Source organism: Pezoporus occidentalis, unplaced genomic scaffold, assembly GCF_034315485.1.
Source record: "Pezoporus occidentalis ecotype Australia unplaced genomic scaffold, CSIRO_AGI_Poc_V1 ctg165, whole genome shotgun sequence".
Classification (NCBI taxonomy): domain Eukaryota; kingdom Metazoa; phylum Chordata; class Aves; order Psittaciformes; family Psittacidae; genus Pezoporus; species Pezoporus occidentalis.
Window position 1 is genome coordinate 1,736,787 of NW_026913477.1, and position 16,052 is coordinate 1,752,838.

The window sequence follows — 16,052 nt, forward strand, 5'->3', positions numbered from 1 at the left end:
GATCCCACCTCCGGCGCACGGCCCCGCTGCTGCCGCCACCCCCCGCTGCTTCCCGCTGCCCTCTGGCCTACCGGAAGTGATCATAGTTGCCGGCCGCTCCTAACGGCCGCACTCGTTACCGCGTCCCGCAGGAAGGGGACGTGGCTGCCGCGCTTCGTGTGGCGTGAAGGCGGAGGGGGCGGGGCCCTGCGGGCGGCCGCGGGGCGCGGGGCTTGGCCCTCGTCGCGGTCCGTATCGGGAGCTTGGGGTCCTGTCCCCTCCCTTCCCATCCGTCAGCGCGGCGGGTCGCGGCTGCCGCTCCTCTGCCGGTGACCGCTGCTGTGTGCTGCGGCTGAGGTAAATGCGGGGCCCAACCGGGTCTGTCAGAGCTGAGGCCGGGATCGGAATGATGGCGGCGGCGGTCTGCGAGCTGGTCCTGGGAATGATTTTCCTTACACTGCTATGTAACCGATCATTTAGCATCGACTTTTTAACATGATTTTAATATATATGTGGACTTGCACTGCGCTAAGGACTGGGGTGGTGGTTTCTACTATTTACTTACTTATTTTTAAACGTCTGGAAGCAAAAATAGAAACCATGGACCTTTAGTGGCTCTTCCTTGATGCTGCTGTATCCGTTACCAAAGGAAATGTGAGCTTTCTGAGAGTGTTGGTATGATTCAATGGCTATTGAGAAATAACTGCAGAAAAAGTAACAAAACAAGTGTTGAGGTTTTGTTCCAGAAGGGATTCTCCAGGGACTTTGGCCAAGAGCGTCCCCCTGCCCTCTGACTGTAGAGGTGCTCTGGAGAGGCTGCTGTGTCTGTGTTCGGTGGAAAACGATAGCGGACTTGTCCTGACAAACGGTGGTTCATGGAGGTGTGACAGTAATTCTGCAGAGGTTTTTCTGTCTGAGTAGCTGTCAGGCAGCTCCTGAGGCCTGAAACACAGTGCTGGTGATAGGTAGAGAAGCACATCTTTAAGAAGAAACCAGAGCCAACCGGACCTTCAGTCTGGTTGTGACTGGCTTTTGGACAGGATGCTTTGTTCAGAAGTTACAAAAAGTAAGTTACTTTCCAAATCAGATGTAATAAAAAGAAACAGGTTTGCTAAGGAAATCTGATACAATTATGCTGTCAAGTTTTCCTCTATTACCAGTAACTGTCGTGTTCACTCAAGCCAAGTAATGTAAGAGGTGTAGGGATGTAAAAGATCTTAAGTGTCTACAGTTTCTTGCTTGGCGAAAACAATTGGACTATGAAAGAGGAGACATGAGGAGGTGGAGAAGCAGGAGCGTTATCCTTTCATGCTGTCCTTCAGGTGGGGAGGTGTTGGCAGCTGTGTCCCATCAGTCAGACTGCAGCCCTGGGTCAGTCGTGCTCTGGGATACATGGAGAGGGGGTGAGTCAAGGTGGAGCACTGGGGGATCCAAGTGCAATGGATTTTGCCCTTTTCCCACTGAAACATGAGGAGAGAGAGTTTAATCCTTTCTGTTTTGCATATGATCCTAAGGGGTGGTTTCTGTTGGGGCTGTAAAACCATTTGCTGGGTGTGATACCAAATTAAATTAGTATTTCACTGAATATAGAGATTTAGGGCTACAAGGATTCTTAAACTAGTATTTCACTGTGTATAGAAGCTACAAGGATTCTCAAGATAAGGAGAGTATGCAACAAGAGAACCAGATATCTTCTCTCAAAACAATGTAGGCTTCCTCCTGTTGATAAGGCCTGAGAAATAGGTTGCAAAAGGAAACAACTCAGGGAGCCTCTCAAGGTCGTAAATTAGCCCAAGCAAGAACATGTAGCTAAGTTAACTCAGTCCTGGAGGAGCCAGTGGTCCAAGTGCTTTAAGGTAGCAGAACAGAGAAAAGAGCTTCCTGAAAATTAGGAAGTAATGTTGCTGTTTTATGCTGTGGTTCAGGTGTTTTTTCTTCAGTGAGCTGTGCCGTATTCATTAGGAGTCCCTAAGGGTAAAAGCTTACCTTGTAACACTCAAGATGGGAATGTGATGAATACTTCACTACAGTTTTAAAAATGGGAGCACACCTGCAAGGATTCTTTACTTGGCAAACTATTATTTCATAGAAGTTATTCTGAGAAGCACAAAACCAGTGTGGAGTGGTTTGTCAGTGTGACAAACTCCTGATCCCGCTTTCTAATCTGGGCATGAGCAATGACGCCATGTTCCAGTTAAAACTGAATTCCTGATTATAGCTCAGTATTTTTAGTGATGCTACAAAATAGGTGGAGGTGGCATCCACGAGTTAAATGCCAGTTAAGTGTGTTCCTGACTGTATATTTCACTATTTGAATAAATGATACCACATACGAAGGCTTGGTTTTACTTTATTTGACCAACGTAACTCTTTAAATACTAGGTTTTAATTATTTGTTATAGTATCAAAGCTTATTGTTTTTTATAGAAAAAAGAACTTGGTGCTTAGCATAAATGCTGAGGTCTTTTACATCCTCTCCCTTCTCTTCATGCTAGAGGAAACATTTCCATTACTCTGAAAAGAAACAAGGCGGTTGCTTCTACATGTGCTTATACAGTAGGTATCTGCCTGAAGAACACAAGCACGCATGTCTGCTCTTGAGACTCAAGAGGGAGTATGGTAAGTTCCCTCTGTCCACCTTTGTCTGCTGGTGATTCACAGTTCCTGCAGCCATCACCAACCAAAACCTTATTTGATTCAAATAACCGCCATGTAGCGCAGTCATCTTCACCAGACCCCATCTCTCTGGCTGGCAGCTGAAATCTTCACTGCGAGACAGGTTTCTTCAGCACCTTCCCTTCCTGTTACTGGTTCCCGCCTGGCTCCAGTCCTTTCTCTGTTACAATAAATGCCTTGTTGGGTATTTAATCCCAAGCGCTGTCAGCAGGATCTCGTGTCCCGTTCTGAGCTGGGTGGAGGAGGAGGGTGGCTTCTGCTCTGCTAGTTTGAAGGTGGCCGCGTTTCGTCCTGTTAAACATACATTGTGTTTAAACGCTGTTAGCAGCTATTAGCGCTTCCAAAGGATTTATTTCAATGCAAACGGATGTGTTACCTGGGAAAACAGCGCGTAACTAACGGGAAGCCCCGCAGGCGGGTCGGTAGAACCCATTTGTGGCGGCCGCTGTCGAGCGCACGGGAAGAGAACGGGACGTGGGGCGCGCAGTGCGCATGCGCCGAGGCGCCGTGCTGTCCGCTGGGAATTGTAGTTCCCGTCAACACCAGCGATGGTGCGTGCTTTCCGTTGTCATGGAGCAGCGCGACAGGCCGTAAAGCGGACTGCGCTTCCGGCTGGCGCGGAGGGGAGGGCTGGGAGCCTCGTGTGAGGGAGCGTGGAGGCTGTGGGTGCCTGCCCGCCCGCCGGCCCCAGGCACCCGCCCGCCTCGCCCGCCCGGCGCCCACCGCCCCCAGGATGTTCAAGAAGTGAGTGGGTCTGCGGGTCTGCGGGAGGGGTGAGGGAAGGGGGGATCAGGATGGGCTTGTCAGCCCCCTCAGTACCAGGACTCGGCCTGGCCGGGCCTTGCTCGGGGGCTGGGACTGGAGCGGCCGGCCTCTCTCCCTGCCGGTTGTTGGGGCCTCCCTGGGGCACCGGGCGCGGCTTCGCCGCCAGCTTTGCCTCCGGGGGCGCTGGTCTGAGCCGCTTGGGCACTTGCTTGCGAAGAGACAAAACCCTAGACAGTGAGCTGAGTCATGAACTTGTGTGAGCTTCTAGGTGGTACAGAGCGCAGTTCTGCGCCTGTGGTGAAGGTTTCTTACAGATACGTGTGAACAGGGCCAGAGGTGTTTGTGTTACCAGCCATGTCTGCTGTAGGGGTTGAATGAAGTAATGCTTTGTGCTGAGGTGAATCTGTGAGACTAAAACCGTGTTTTGTGGATTCATATAAAGTGTACAAACAAAGACAGCCTACGGGTGGGGGCCCCCTGCCTTTCCCCAACCCACTGTTCCCAGGGGATAGTTTATGCCTCGTGAAATCCTAGGTTTGAAAGTTGGGCAAATGTGATACTGTTAATGTTTTTCAGCAAATTTATAAATGCTTCTGAAGAGTCTTGCTGAGATATGGCATCTTTTGGGCAGTAAACTGTGCATTTCTGAAACTTTTTCACTCACTTGACAGATTTGATGAAAAGGAGAATGTATCAAACTGTATCCAGCTGAAGACTTCAGTTATTAAAGGAATTAAGAATCAACTGATAGACCAGTTTCCTGTTATTGAACCATGGCTAAACCAGATCATGCCAAAGAAAGACCCAGTCAAAATAGTAAGATGGTAAGTTTCTTTTCTCTTAAACGTTTCTGCCAAGGTGCTGGGGTTTCTTCCTTTATATGTTTGCTTTGTATAGTCAATGAACCTGGTGTTCTTGAAAAACAGTTGTTGTTTCTTAACAGATAATGATGTATGTTGTGTCCAAACCAGACAGCTTCTATGTGCTCATCACACTTTTGAAGGTACTATTGTTTGATGAAGACAAAAACGCTGCCTAGTAGTGAATGTGTAACCTATTTAAGGACTCTCCACATAATCAGCCTGTTGTTGAATAAAGCATTCAGCTTTATGGATATGGAGGCTTGAACTTGTTTGGATAGTTTCCAGTACTGTGTGTGTTGGGTATCTTTCTTACTATCTTTGGGCTTCCATATATTATCTGAAGTATTTTTTTTCATTTTTTATTTTATAGAGGTAGCATAGCTTTGGTGATTCTTTCTCTTTGTCCTCTATCGCATTTAAAACAAAGCGAAGAGCTGAATATTTGTCTGTAGATTTCTTCTTCCTTTATTAAGGGGCAGGCAGTGTGCAGGGGCCAGTGCTGAAGAACAAACCATTACAAAGTTTAAAATTTTCTTACTAATTGACTGTCTCGGTCTTCAGATGCCAAGAGAGAGCAGACTTTGTGAAGTGAAATCTTTCATTTAAACTCTGAAAGGGTGAGGCACCTATTGGAATAATTTTTGTCCTTAACCTTACAGCCATGAACATATAGAAATCCTCACTGTGAACGGGGAGCTGCTGTTCTTCAGACAGAGAGAAGGGATTTTCTACCCAACACTAAGGTTGCTTCACAAATGTAAGTTTCCTGAGGGTAGGAGGGGTGGGGAGACGACCAAGAGCGTGATCTTCTGTAGAACCCAATTAAAAAGAACTTACTGCTTACATATTTTATATATGTATCTAGAATAGATCTTAAAGATACAATATGCTTTCTCAAGTGTAATGTATTGATTTGCTATTTCAGGTGCCTGCATGGATTGTTTCCCTCATATTTGATGTAATGCTGGATGTTAAACAATCTGAAATTTGATATCTAAGAATTAAATTGTGCAACGCTCTGAAAAAAAAACAAACAAAAAACAACTTGAGAGAGGCTTCCCTAGGACAGAGATCTGAATTTCCTTTTGTTAGGTCCTGTCCTTGTTCTTTCAAGTCTTCCTTTTCACTTCCTTCTTACTAGAGTACAATTCTTTACTCATGAGTTCAATAATGTAATATATACTTGTCTCCTTTAAGGATTTCTGGTTGCGTGATTTTTACTTTTTACAATTTACTCTTGCATTATTTTTCTTGCTGTCCTCATTGTTCTGCTTTATTCTGTTACTCTGGTTTTGACTAGGGTAGGTATCCTTAGAAATGTTGTTCAGTCAAATCTCAGTGTTTGAAATACTTGATGAAGGTGTGTGCACTTGAAGGCTGGCTTGGAGAGCCAACAACTTTCATGAATTTTATCCATCTTTGCCTTTTTTTGTCCTGTTAATGTTGAACTGTTTCATGGAAGGGCATGGTTGTGTAATTTGAGGGGTTTAAGAGCCCTTAGTTTTAAGACCTCTTAATATGTGGGCTCTTGTGTGGTTGTTTTCACTGGGGGAACTTGTTCAAATTGTTACTCAGTATATGAATACTCAGGAGGCATGGGCTCAGTGTTTGAATCCCCTTTTGTTCTTGGATAGAAGGTGTGGTCTGCGCGAGCATTACTTGTGTCCTTTTGGGGCAGCACAGACAGACAGGACCTTCAGTAATTGCTTCGCAAACTTCTTGCCCTCTTAGCACATTACATATCTAATTGCCACATCTAAACTGCCTTGATAATGAATTATTCATGTTATCATTTTACCATGTTAATTGTGATGCTATATCTTTCCCCTCCTAGACCCATTTATTCTACCACATCAGCAGGTTGATAAAGGTGCCATTAAGTTTGTACTAAGTGGAGCTAATATAATGTGCCCTGGCCTGACGTCTCCGGGAGCAAAACTTTACCCTGCTGCCATTGATACTGTTGTTGTATCCTTCTTTAACTATGAATTACTGCTTGCTGTGAGATGAGTTAAATTTATATTCTTCTGTTCTCAGCTGCTCATAATCTGAACTGCTGTTTATTTTAATGGTGTTTTGTGGAATAACTAGTAATCTGAAGAGAGCTGCAGAGGTTCAGATATTACTTGGCAAGGTTAACATTGACCTTAATTTTTTTTTTTTTACTTACTGTGATGTTCCAAACCAAATATGTAGTCCTATTGTGCTGTTGGGTGGAATGCTGCTCCACTAATCTACTAATTGATAAGTGGAGCTCCTTTGAGTTTAGGCAGAATTGTAAAAACAGATGAGCTACAGTTTAACTTGTCCACTGCCTTCTTAATCTTGTATCTCCTTCAGTTACAGAATTTGTTCCTGTTCCTAGGGAATTTGGAAAGATGTCTAGGATCAGCTTTGCTATAGTCAGGGCTTACTCTTAGGTGATTGATGAAATTAGCATATGTAAAAAGAGGAAAATGTGCTAATTCACTCCTGTTCATTGTATTACAGAGAAAGGAACCCTGAGTGCATACAGCATTAAAACCACCAAGCTGTGCTGCTTTTGTTGTTAGATGCTATTGGAAGATATCAGTAGTTAGCATCAGTGTTGCTAAGCTTTGAAAAGATGCATCTGATTTCAGTACTTCTGCTCTTTTTAGGTTTGTGTCTCAGTTCCTCTGGAACCTAAATTGATCCCACAGTTTTGTTTCAGAAAGGATGAGGCCATCAGTGTTACGAACAAAGGAGTGTAGTGTGGGAGATCTTTTTCTGTAACTGCTGTTCGAAGTTCCTAAATACATGCTTTGTTCTACACACTGTGATTCAATTGTTAAATGCAGTGCATTGTTTTTCTTACCTTTAAGAGCTGGAGCTCTAGAATTACTAAAAGTTCAACACTGGGTTTTGAAACTTTTGGGAATTTGTTTCCTCATACTGCTTTTCTGAAACAGTTTTAAAACCAGTCTGTTTTCCTTAGCGGTAATTTGTAGGCAATAATGGCAGAAGGAAAACAACATGCATTATGTGTGGGAGTAATGAAGATGTCAGCTGAGGACATGTAAGTGTGTTAAAAATTGAAATACAACTTGCCCCATGTCATTATTCTTATGCTACTTTGAAATATAAGCACTACTGTCGAGGCTACTGCATTGCTGTTGCAGCATATGTTGTTCAAGTACAGAATTTGTTCAGATTGCATTGTGTTGATTAATAGGGAAAGAGCAGGAGGAAGGGAATAGCTTCCCTGCTTATTTGTTTACTGACTGAAATCAAAATAGTTCTTTTCACGTAAATACGGATTTTTAAGATGCACAACATTTGTACTGCCAATGAATGTCAGTATTTCTTGCTCTCTAATCATACTTTATCAAAGGTCTTGCTGAACAAAGAAATACTTGTATGGAGTACTTACTGCCTGGGCTGGGCAAGAGATGTAATTTGGATTTGAGGGGGTTGAAAGTAATTTTTTGTCTGCAGGGACAGCAGAGACTAAAGTTCTGCTGGCACTTGGTTGACAGTTGGGCTTTTCTCTGTGACCTTCTCTTTTTCTTTACCTTGAGCTCACATGCAGGATTCCTGCTTGATGTCGTTGCCAGCTTAGATGAGCTACTTGTGAAATGCAGAAGCCTGTTCAGGGAATAAACATCAACTGAAAATTATTTGAGAAGGAAAAGAGACAGAAAATAGTAATGGATGTTAATTGTTTGTAGCATTCGGATAGAGCTAAATCAGAAGTAGCTGAACCACTTTAAGTTCTGTAATAACCTCACAGCAGGTTGTAAGCTGCACCCGCAGGTTTGGGCTGCTGTTGGTTCCGGCCCCATCTAGCAGTTGTGTGTGGGACGTAGCTGATTTTGATGCAAACAAGTTGCTCTTTCATGTGGAGACAATTCGCAGCAGGATCATCATCTGTGCTGGGTCCCTCTATGGTCCTAAGAGCACTGGGAAAAGAGGTGGGAATGTGTTAAGAGGGCAGGGATAGAGTGGGACTGCAGCAACCTGGATTTGGACCTCCTGTAGCTGTTGAGGAATTACATTCCTTAGGATTCTTTGTAATGCCCTGGGAAGTCTCCAGGAGCAGGTGGAAAGAGTAGCTGCTTCTGTCCCAGTCCTATATCTGCTGTGATTGCTGCAAATCAAGATCATCTGTATTCCTAATCCTAACTTCAAATTCAGCAGCCTTGCAGCTGAATATCCTGTTCCTGTGAGAAGCAAATGGAGAGGAAATGATACTGATCTGTGCAGCCTGTTAGTATGGAAATAGTGCAACAGTATGATTTGTCACTTGGTGTGACTACGGTACATGATGTGTTGTTGCAATTAACGTAGTGGTATTTTCCTCCCTGATTACTTTTGGACAAGTTGTGTAAGTAATGGGACACTTAGCGTAAATACAGTAAATTATATTCTCCAGGGGAATGAAACTTGTCTCAGTCCTAGAATGAAGAGATTTGTCTTACTTATGGTGACAAAACTAGATTTTTTTTCTGTGGAATAAGGTACTGGAAAAAAGATGAACACAAATCCAATTCAGACACATAAACCAATCATCTTTAAAAGATGACCTGACTCAAAAGAGGTAGAAAGATATGTCTGTGACATGCTGCAAGTCCTTGGAACTTAAATGTAATATTTGTAACACTTTATTAAGTTGGTAGATGTCCACAGCCATCAGTGAAGCACCTTACTTGTATTTGATTATGTCATTGATGCACCTGGAGCCAGAACTTGTCAAATTCCACATGCTAGCCATGTTACACAACCTCCTGTGCTTGGAGAAGAAGAGTCACTTAAAACTGCTCTGCTACTTTCACAGGGAAAAGCTTAGAATAAGTAGCAGAAGTGCTGTCTGAAACGTGCCTCCCATGAAGAAGTAGTTAAAAATATCGTGGAATGTTTGTTGAGAAAACACGGAAGGCAAATACTGTCCTCGTGTCATTCAGCAAAGTGGGTACATGTCATAGCAAATACTGTTTCTTGTCTACCTGCTGTTGAAGATTATGACACAGTGGATGATAGCTTCTGCCCTTCCAGTTCATAAATGTTGCATCTTCTATTTGAAATACTGTATTTTGTAGTGCTGTAATGTTTAACCTAGCTAATACTTTTGTACCTTTTCCCTCCCCCTGCAGTGAGAAGGTCAACAAAGGGATTGGTATCGAAAATATCCACTATTTAAATGATGGCCTTTGGCATATGAAGACGTACAAGTGAAACTAAAAGAACTGTTACTCCAAAGGAATGCACTTAGATTAAATGTGGACTGCTTTGTAATTCCTTATTTTTAATGTGACTGAATGTACAAATTACTTTGTTCTGTGGCTATGCTAAATAAATCAAGTGAATGCAAAAGTTCTGTTAGGCTACAATAGTTTTCTAGATTTCTTTTTATTACAGTTCTTTTGTCTTGAAGTCAAATCTTCAGTGACTGAAGATAGGTGATGGCAAGATTCTGCATGGACTGTGAGTAGACTATTTCAAACAAAAAGGAGGAAAAAGGCAAGAAATGTTTACATTTTTATACTCTTCTAAAAGAGTAACAAAGTGTATGTGAAATGTAATTTAATACAGTTTATAAAACCTCTGAAACATTTCGGTTCTTTTCTTCTGATTAACATCTTTTTAGTCTACCTGGTTCTTGAATCAGTTTTTTTGTCATTATTTTTTAACTTAATTTATTAACAGCATTTATTTCAGTATTTTACATAAGGATTTTCTCTTTTTAATATGCATTTATCTGTATAGGATTTATGAATTAAAGACTGGTATGTGGACTAGAAATTTTCATGCTAGTTCATATCTGAAGTATATATATATATATATTCAAGTTTCTACCTGCCAACATTGTTTGATATCTCCTTATAGTGTTCTTAGTAAATGTGGGCATACTCCAGGTGGAGTGTGTGCCAGCCTGGTGCCTGATGCTGTACTCCCCGTTTGCCGCCTTATTTTAGAAGCAGAAACAAAATCACTGTTTAACAAAGGCACAGTAGCAAAACATAGTTATCAGTGTAGCCAGGAGTAAGTTCTTCAGGTGGACCTTCAAATGAGATCTCTGCTTGTTCACACTGCCACGTGTATGTACACCTACAGAACGGGTTAAAGAGCACTGTGTATTTGTCTGGATATGCCAACTCTTTGTTCAGTGACTGCACACCTAAAGCTACATCTATGGAAAACAGCCTGTGCTGTGGAATCATTTAATAAACTAAAGAAACTTTAAGGTCTACCACTTGTAACTGTCTCTGGAAGCATTTATTAATAATTCAGGTGTATTCTAACACTTACATAGTGGCAGAAGGTAATTTTGTATGCAACTGCCTTGTGTCAGTGCTGTTCTGCATGTTGGCTTCCCCACACTAGGACCTTTACAGAAGGTAGTGGCAGAGGTGGTATCTGTCTGATTCTAAAGTCAAGTTGCGACATTAGGAATGTGCTTCCTAATACATGCTACTGTAAGTAATTTTACAGGAGAAATTTGAAAGATCATACTTGTGAAGATGACTGTTTAAATCTTAAACTATTAATGTAGGAAGACAAAAATTAAGGTGATGATCACAGCAGTGCTGCAGAAGAAAGTTTGGTCAGACCTTCCTTTCAGAATGCTAATGGACATTTTTATCCATCTTAAAGGCTGCTGTAAATGTGTACTCATTTCTTGTTAGTGCTTCAATGGATCCTTTTTTTTTTTTTTTGCCTAAAACAAGCTAGTCTTGAGTGCTGTGGCTTGCTTTTCCCTTTCCATCTTGTCTCCTGTTGTATTACAGTACTTCTCAACTCTGTGATAAATGGGATTTATGGTAATTCCTGTTCTTTTTCCTTGTTTTGCCCTATGACTGCCAGTGTTGCAGTGGGGTCTTCACTATCAGAAACAACACCGAAATAAAAATTTTACTTCATCTGCTTTGTCAGTATTCCCAACTGTGGATCTAAGCTTTTAACAGTGATTCTGTAGAAAAGATGAGTTAAATCATGCTTGAATTAATTTGCATACCAGTTTCATAGAACCCCAAACTACTGATTTTTCTCTAGGCTTTGGCAGCAGTCATGTATGTGTTTGCCTTGATGTGTCAGCTGAGAGTGTGCAAGAGGTGAGATAAGCTACACTTTTCGAAACAGCTGAGCTGTGGTGTCCTGTTCGGGGCTCTGAGCAGTTGTTTTGCCCTTCCTGTCAAAAATGAAGGATCTGATGCTTAAAAAAAAAGTGGATGTTTTCTTTGGCTTTCGTGCAGTTGTGTCATTTCCCCACCTGCCCCTCACAGCTCAGGACAGGCTGAAGTATTAAAAATGGCTTGTTAAAGAAAGGGAAAGTAACATTCTCTTTATCAGGTCTTTTATGGATGTTGTAGTACCAACAAAGCTTGTGACAGTCTTAGATGTAGCTGGTAAGGAAGGTACTGCATCTAAGCCTTGAAACATCCAGGTTGGGTCAGTGAATTCTAAATGGGATAAACTGAAGTGCTCTTTATCCCTTCTTGCTGTGGCTGGAAGGGAGTGTGAAAGTGTGACCTGGTAACTTGGATAAATCTGACTATTGTGTAAAAAGCAAATGGAAACACCCCCCCCCCCAAACCAAACAAATGCAAACCCACAAACAAAATCACCAGTAAGAAATCCAAAGACCACTGAGGAGTTCTGCAGGTTGCTTGTTGCATGTGTAACCTGTTTTGCTTAATATTCAAAGAAAGGGGGGCAGTGCAAGCACATGTTGTTCTTCCTGCATCTTGGTGTTTAAAAAATCTATAAATGTGTCTATATTTGTATTGATATTTAACTAACTTCTTCCTTGTAAACGCTATTAGCACCATTAACAGGACTGAAAATAATACTGAACCTTTACTCTTAATATGCTTATCAATGGAGTGAAACTTCAAATGAGCAATTACTCCTGTGCTAACAGGCTGCTTGACCATGGTAATACTTATTCAAATATAGTCATTGCTTTTGTCTGCTTAAAACCAGCAGTCCAAAGGTCACTTGGTATTTTTCTGCTGCAATTTCCTGACAGATCTCGTGTTGGCTTGCTTCCTGCTAATTCCTGATGGGGCTGGGAGGCTGTGTACGAAGCAAATAGGTGCTGCGTACACAGCACAGCTCAAACTGTTGTGTATTTAGTGTAAAGGAAATGGCTTAAAATTAGTCTTTGAGATTGCAGCTGTAGCCAGTTTTATTGGTATGTCTTGGTACAGACTGGTATATCTAGAAAGATATAAAGACATTCTAGAAATGCCTGGAAGAATTGAAAGAATCAAAGTCTTGCAAAAAATATAACAGTAGGCTAAACTTCATTTGGGTTTTCATTAATAAATATTTACATGTACAAACCCCCCCTATAAACTTAATTTCCTTTTATTATAAACATTAACTATTTATTTATCATTTCATTCCAGCAGTGTCAAAAGCCAGAAACATCTCTGTATAAAAGATTTAGAAAAAAGTTCTCCTTCCACTTTTAAAATGAAGAGCTTTACCAAACCTCAATGTGCAAAAAGAACCTGTACACCAGTACCACCAGGTACAAAATGAAACGTGTCAGTACAAACGTATGTGGTGAGAAGAGCCATCTCTGGTTCCAGGTCTGTTTTGAGGACACATCAGTCATTGTCTGAGCCTGGAGGTGGCAAGAACACCAGTGCATCGTTGTACGTGTGGCCGTAAGGTCGCAGCCTGTAGACACCATACATCATCACGTGCATGTGGTTTGGGGCCAGACCACTGAAGGTGATGGCCATATCAGAGCAGCAGCCATCCACCACCTGCTGAGGGTGAGTAGACATTGCATCCTTAATGAGAGCATTGACTGACTTGGTGTTGAAGACATCTTTTCCTTCTGAATCTTCTGCGTTTTCAGCAAACACTCCAGTGTACTTCAGGCAGATTGCCAGCTGTTTGTCCTCAGCAAGCTTCCAAATCATGCCTCCTTGCTCTGGACACTTGTCAGAGTCTTCAACAATACGGGAGAATCGTCTTAGTGATTCAATGCTTAAGACAATTCCTCCCTCACCATCTACATACTCAAGGTCACCAGATTTCACAGTGTGGCCTATATAAAAAGGCTGTGAGGGGTCTTTTTTCAGTAAGAAATATTTGAGGTTTTCAATAATAGCAAATGTTGTTGGATATGCAAGGAAGAACCAGCTGAATTCATCTTTATAGTGTTCGTATGTTATCTTGTAAGCTTTTCTCATCATCACCCACATGTCATTTGTGTTGAGGGCTACAGAGTCAAACACTTTGACATTTTCTGAGCTGTAGAATTCCACCTTGTCGCAGTGCTTGCTCCACGTCTCTCTGACAGCAGCCCAGTGCCCCAGATCTTTGGGTTTCACAAGGATGATACAATAAACACGGATACTTTTACTAAGCTCCATGCGTTCACCTTCTGAAAGGTTTAGGACATCCTCTTTGTTGGGAGCCTGGATGTGATGATGCTCGTGGCGATGGGCTTTAGTCCCGTGGCCTACCTTCATGTGTCCCAGGAGTGTGACCAGCATGCAGAAGGCTCCTCCCAGCACCACCCCCTTCACGAAGGAGCTGCTTTCGGACATCATTTTTCCTAGAAAGGAGACACGCTGTGAGAACTTCCAGCAGTAACTTTACTAGGGCAGATCCCCCACGGTTTTAATGTGTTCTTCCATTTCTAACCGCGGGTGCAGTTCCCTTAAGTCACAGACACCGCCGGCGAAAGAGGCGGCAAACCCAACGAGTTCTGGTCTCTTTCGCTGCCGTTACCAGCAATGCAGAACGCCACCCTGGGCTCTCGTACACCGGACCTGCCCCACCGCCGTGACCGCCGTGCCCGGAGCACCGACATGCCGTAGCCACGTCACGGCCGGAGCGCAGCGGCGCTGCCCAGCGGACCCCTCCCGGAACCAGACCCCATCGGTCCCGCTCCTCGCCGTTTAACCACGCTCCCTCCCCTTCCCCCGTGACCCCGCTCACAGCGCCTCGCCCCGCCCGCCGCAGACCTCCGAGACAGCCGGAGCGCCGGCGGAGCCTCACGGCCGCTGTGGCTGGGGCTGGTCCCGGGCCCCGCGTCCCCCGGTGACAAGGACCGAACCGGACCGGACCCGACCGCCGGGCGCTTACCGGTGCCTCCCGTGACAGGACACCGGCACCAGACCCACCCCACCGGAAGCGCCGCGCGCTGCCCTTCTAGGCGCCGCGCGCTCGCTGGTGCGGAGGCGCCACCTGGCGGTGCGGATGCCAACTCGGAGTGCGGTCCCGGTGCCGGTCCCTCCGCCCTCTCCCGGTGCACATCGATCCCCGCTGCCCGCCTGCCCCCCCCCGCCGTCCTCGCGGCCCTGCCCCTGCCTGGCCGCGGCCCGTGGCGGCCGCTCTTGGCGCGCTCAGGCCGGTGCCTTCAGGCAGGGGTTCGATGCCGCGCTGAGGTGGCCCCGCCATGTGGTGGGGAAGGGCCGCCCGCAGCTCCCGCCGCGCTGCCGCTCGGGGTCCCGGCCCGCTGTCCCACCGGGCAGCACCATGCGGGAGCGGTGCCGGGGTCCGTTACATGTGTTCACTGTACTGACCTGAGCCGCCCTGGGAAGGTCTTGACCTGACCAAAGGGGGAAGCGGTGTGAGTTTCCAGCACAAACTCTGCTTTGAAATTAGAGCGTAGGTGAATGCGGACAGCATGGCAAAGGAAGGGCAGAACCCGCCTTAAACCATTGCCGGGATCGAATCTGCTGACGCCAATGGGATATTGCCCTATATTCAATTTCCACACCAATACAATACACTGTGCTGGAAGCATGGTACATCTCAGTTGTTTCCTCCGGCACAGAACACAGCAGGCACACAAGATTAGTTAATAGAGAATCCCAGAATGGTTTGTATTGGAAGGGACCTTAAAGCTTATGCAGTTGCAGCCCCCTGCCATGGGCAGGGAAACCTTCCACTAGACCAGGTTGCTCCAAACCCCATCCAACCTGGCCTTGAACACTGCCAGGGATGGAACAGCCAAAGAACTTCTTCCTTGTATTTATCTTATTTTTTTAAAGAGTACAGCCAATTTTTCTACTAACGTAACTTTTCCTTTCCTTTAGTGATAATCATTCCCAAGCTCCACATTGAAAGATGTAACAATCACTTTCTACACATCATCTCTCAGGAAGGTAGAATTGACCACCTGATCTGAAGGAGCATCACTGAACAGTGATTTGTTCCCTTTTCCACAAGCAGCTTGGATAAAAAAGGTTTTTATGTGTTTTATCTATTAGCTGATCATAGTATACCCTTAGGCCCACATAGTGGTTAAGACACTGTCCTATATAGGTTTTCCCTATATTGTAAGATATGCCCCAGTTGGATGAACTTAGTGGTTTTTTTTTAAGTCAGTTTACCACTGGGCTGCTCTGGATTCTCTGGCATCTTAACTGGGTTCCCCAGATGCCTCAGTTATTCAGGTAAGGTTTTTTTTAGGCTCATGGCTGTACTGTAAACGTCAAACCTTAGCAATGTTATCTTTGGCAAAAAAGATCTGTGAGAACATGGGCTGATTGCCTGTTCTGGCCCTGGGGAACCATTGCTTGTGGTTCTGGTAAAAATGCTACAAAATGGTTATTTTGGTTGGGTTAGTGTATGTGCAGGGCGGCTTCATTTGGGGGAACTAAACCTCAGTTACACACTGTGATAGGAAAAGACTGTTAGTTTGTACATTCAGGTAGTTCTGTTACTAAGGGCTCATAGCTCATCCTATCTTTTCCCACCTGCCTGCTTTTAAGGCACAAATAGGTGAACACACAGGTTGTTACCACATACCAGAGATTGGAGGTCAGTTCAAAGTTTCTC

At 44.2% G+C, this 16,052-nt stretch overlaps 2 protein-coding genes and 2 long non-coding RNA genes across 6 annotated transcripts; 2 read left to right on the forward strand and 2 right to left on the reverse strand.

The window, feature by feature from the left end:
- The first annotated feature begins 245 nt into the window (after positions 1-245).
- LOC134160911 (uncharacterized) lies at positions 246-1,100 on the forward strand. The gene is made up of 2 exons (XR_009963740.1): positions 246-336; positions 726-1,100. It is a non-coding gene; the product is annotated as an uncharacterized LOC134160911 (long non-coding RNA).
- A 1,213-nt stretch (positions 1,101-2,313) lies between these two features.
- Positions 2,314-3,050, reverse strand: LOC134160909 (uncharacterized). Its single transcript, XR_009963738.1, has 2 exons — positions 2,618-3,050; positions 2,314-2,493 (listed from the first exon to the last, which is right to left on the reverse strand). It is a non-coding gene; the product is annotated as an uncharacterized LOC134160909 (long non-coding RNA).
- A 175-nt stretch (positions 3,051-3,225) lies between these two features.
- On the forward strand, positions 3,226-10,501 carry MCTS1 (MCTS1 re-initiation and release factor). The gene is made up of 6 exons (XM_062613366.1): positions 3,226-3,399; positions 4,092-4,244; positions 4,943-5,040; positions 6,118-6,251; positions 7,253-7,320; positions 9,395-10,501. Exons 1-6 carry the CDS (start codon positions 3,389-3,391, stop codon positions 9,474-9,476), a joined length of 546 nt encoding a protein of 181 aa, XP_062469350.1. The 5' UTR covers positions 3,226-3,388; the 3' UTR covers positions 9,477-10,501.
- Positions 10,502-12,404: 1,903 nt separating this feature from the next.
- Positions 12,405-14,942, reverse strand: C1GALT1C1 (C1GALT1 specific chaperone 1). 3 transcript variants are annotated; one of them, XM_062613369.1, is made up of 2 exons: positions 14,818-14,942; positions 12,405-13,818 (listed from the first exon to the last, which is right to left on the reverse strand). In XM_062613369.1, exon 2 carries the CDS (start codon positions 13,811-13,813, stop codon positions 12,857-12,859), a length of 957 nt encoding a protein of 318 aa, XP_062469353.1. In that variant the 5' UTR covers positions 13,814-13,818; positions 14,818-14,942; the 3' UTR covers positions 12,405-12,856. The 3 variants fall into 3 exon arrangements, with proteins under 3 accessions (XP_062469353.1, XP_062469352.1, XP_062469351.1); XM_062613368.1 differs by lacking the exon at positions 14,818-14,942 and adding an exon at positions 14,352-14,497; XM_062613367.1 differs by lacking the exon at positions 14,818-14,942 and adding an exon at positions 14,231-14,398.
- Positions 14,943-16,052: the final 1,110 nt, after the last annotated feature.

Excerpts from the sequence above, each read along its gene's own strand:
- MCTS1 (XM_062613366.1), top strand. Across the intron at positions 6,252-7,252 it reads CTGCCATTGATACTGTTGTT|GCAATAATGGCAGAAGGAAA; the intron begins GTATCCTTCTTT and ends GGTAATTTGTAG. Across the intron at positions 7,321-9,394 it reads AAGATGTCAGCTGAGGACAT|TGAGAAGGTCAACAAAGGGA; the intron begins GTAAGTGTGTTA and ends CTCCCCCTGCAG.
- C1GALT1C1 (XM_062613369.1), bottom strand. The coding sequence starts at position 13,813 with ATGATGTCCGAAAGCAGCTCCTTCGTGAAGGGGGTGGTGCTGGGAGGA.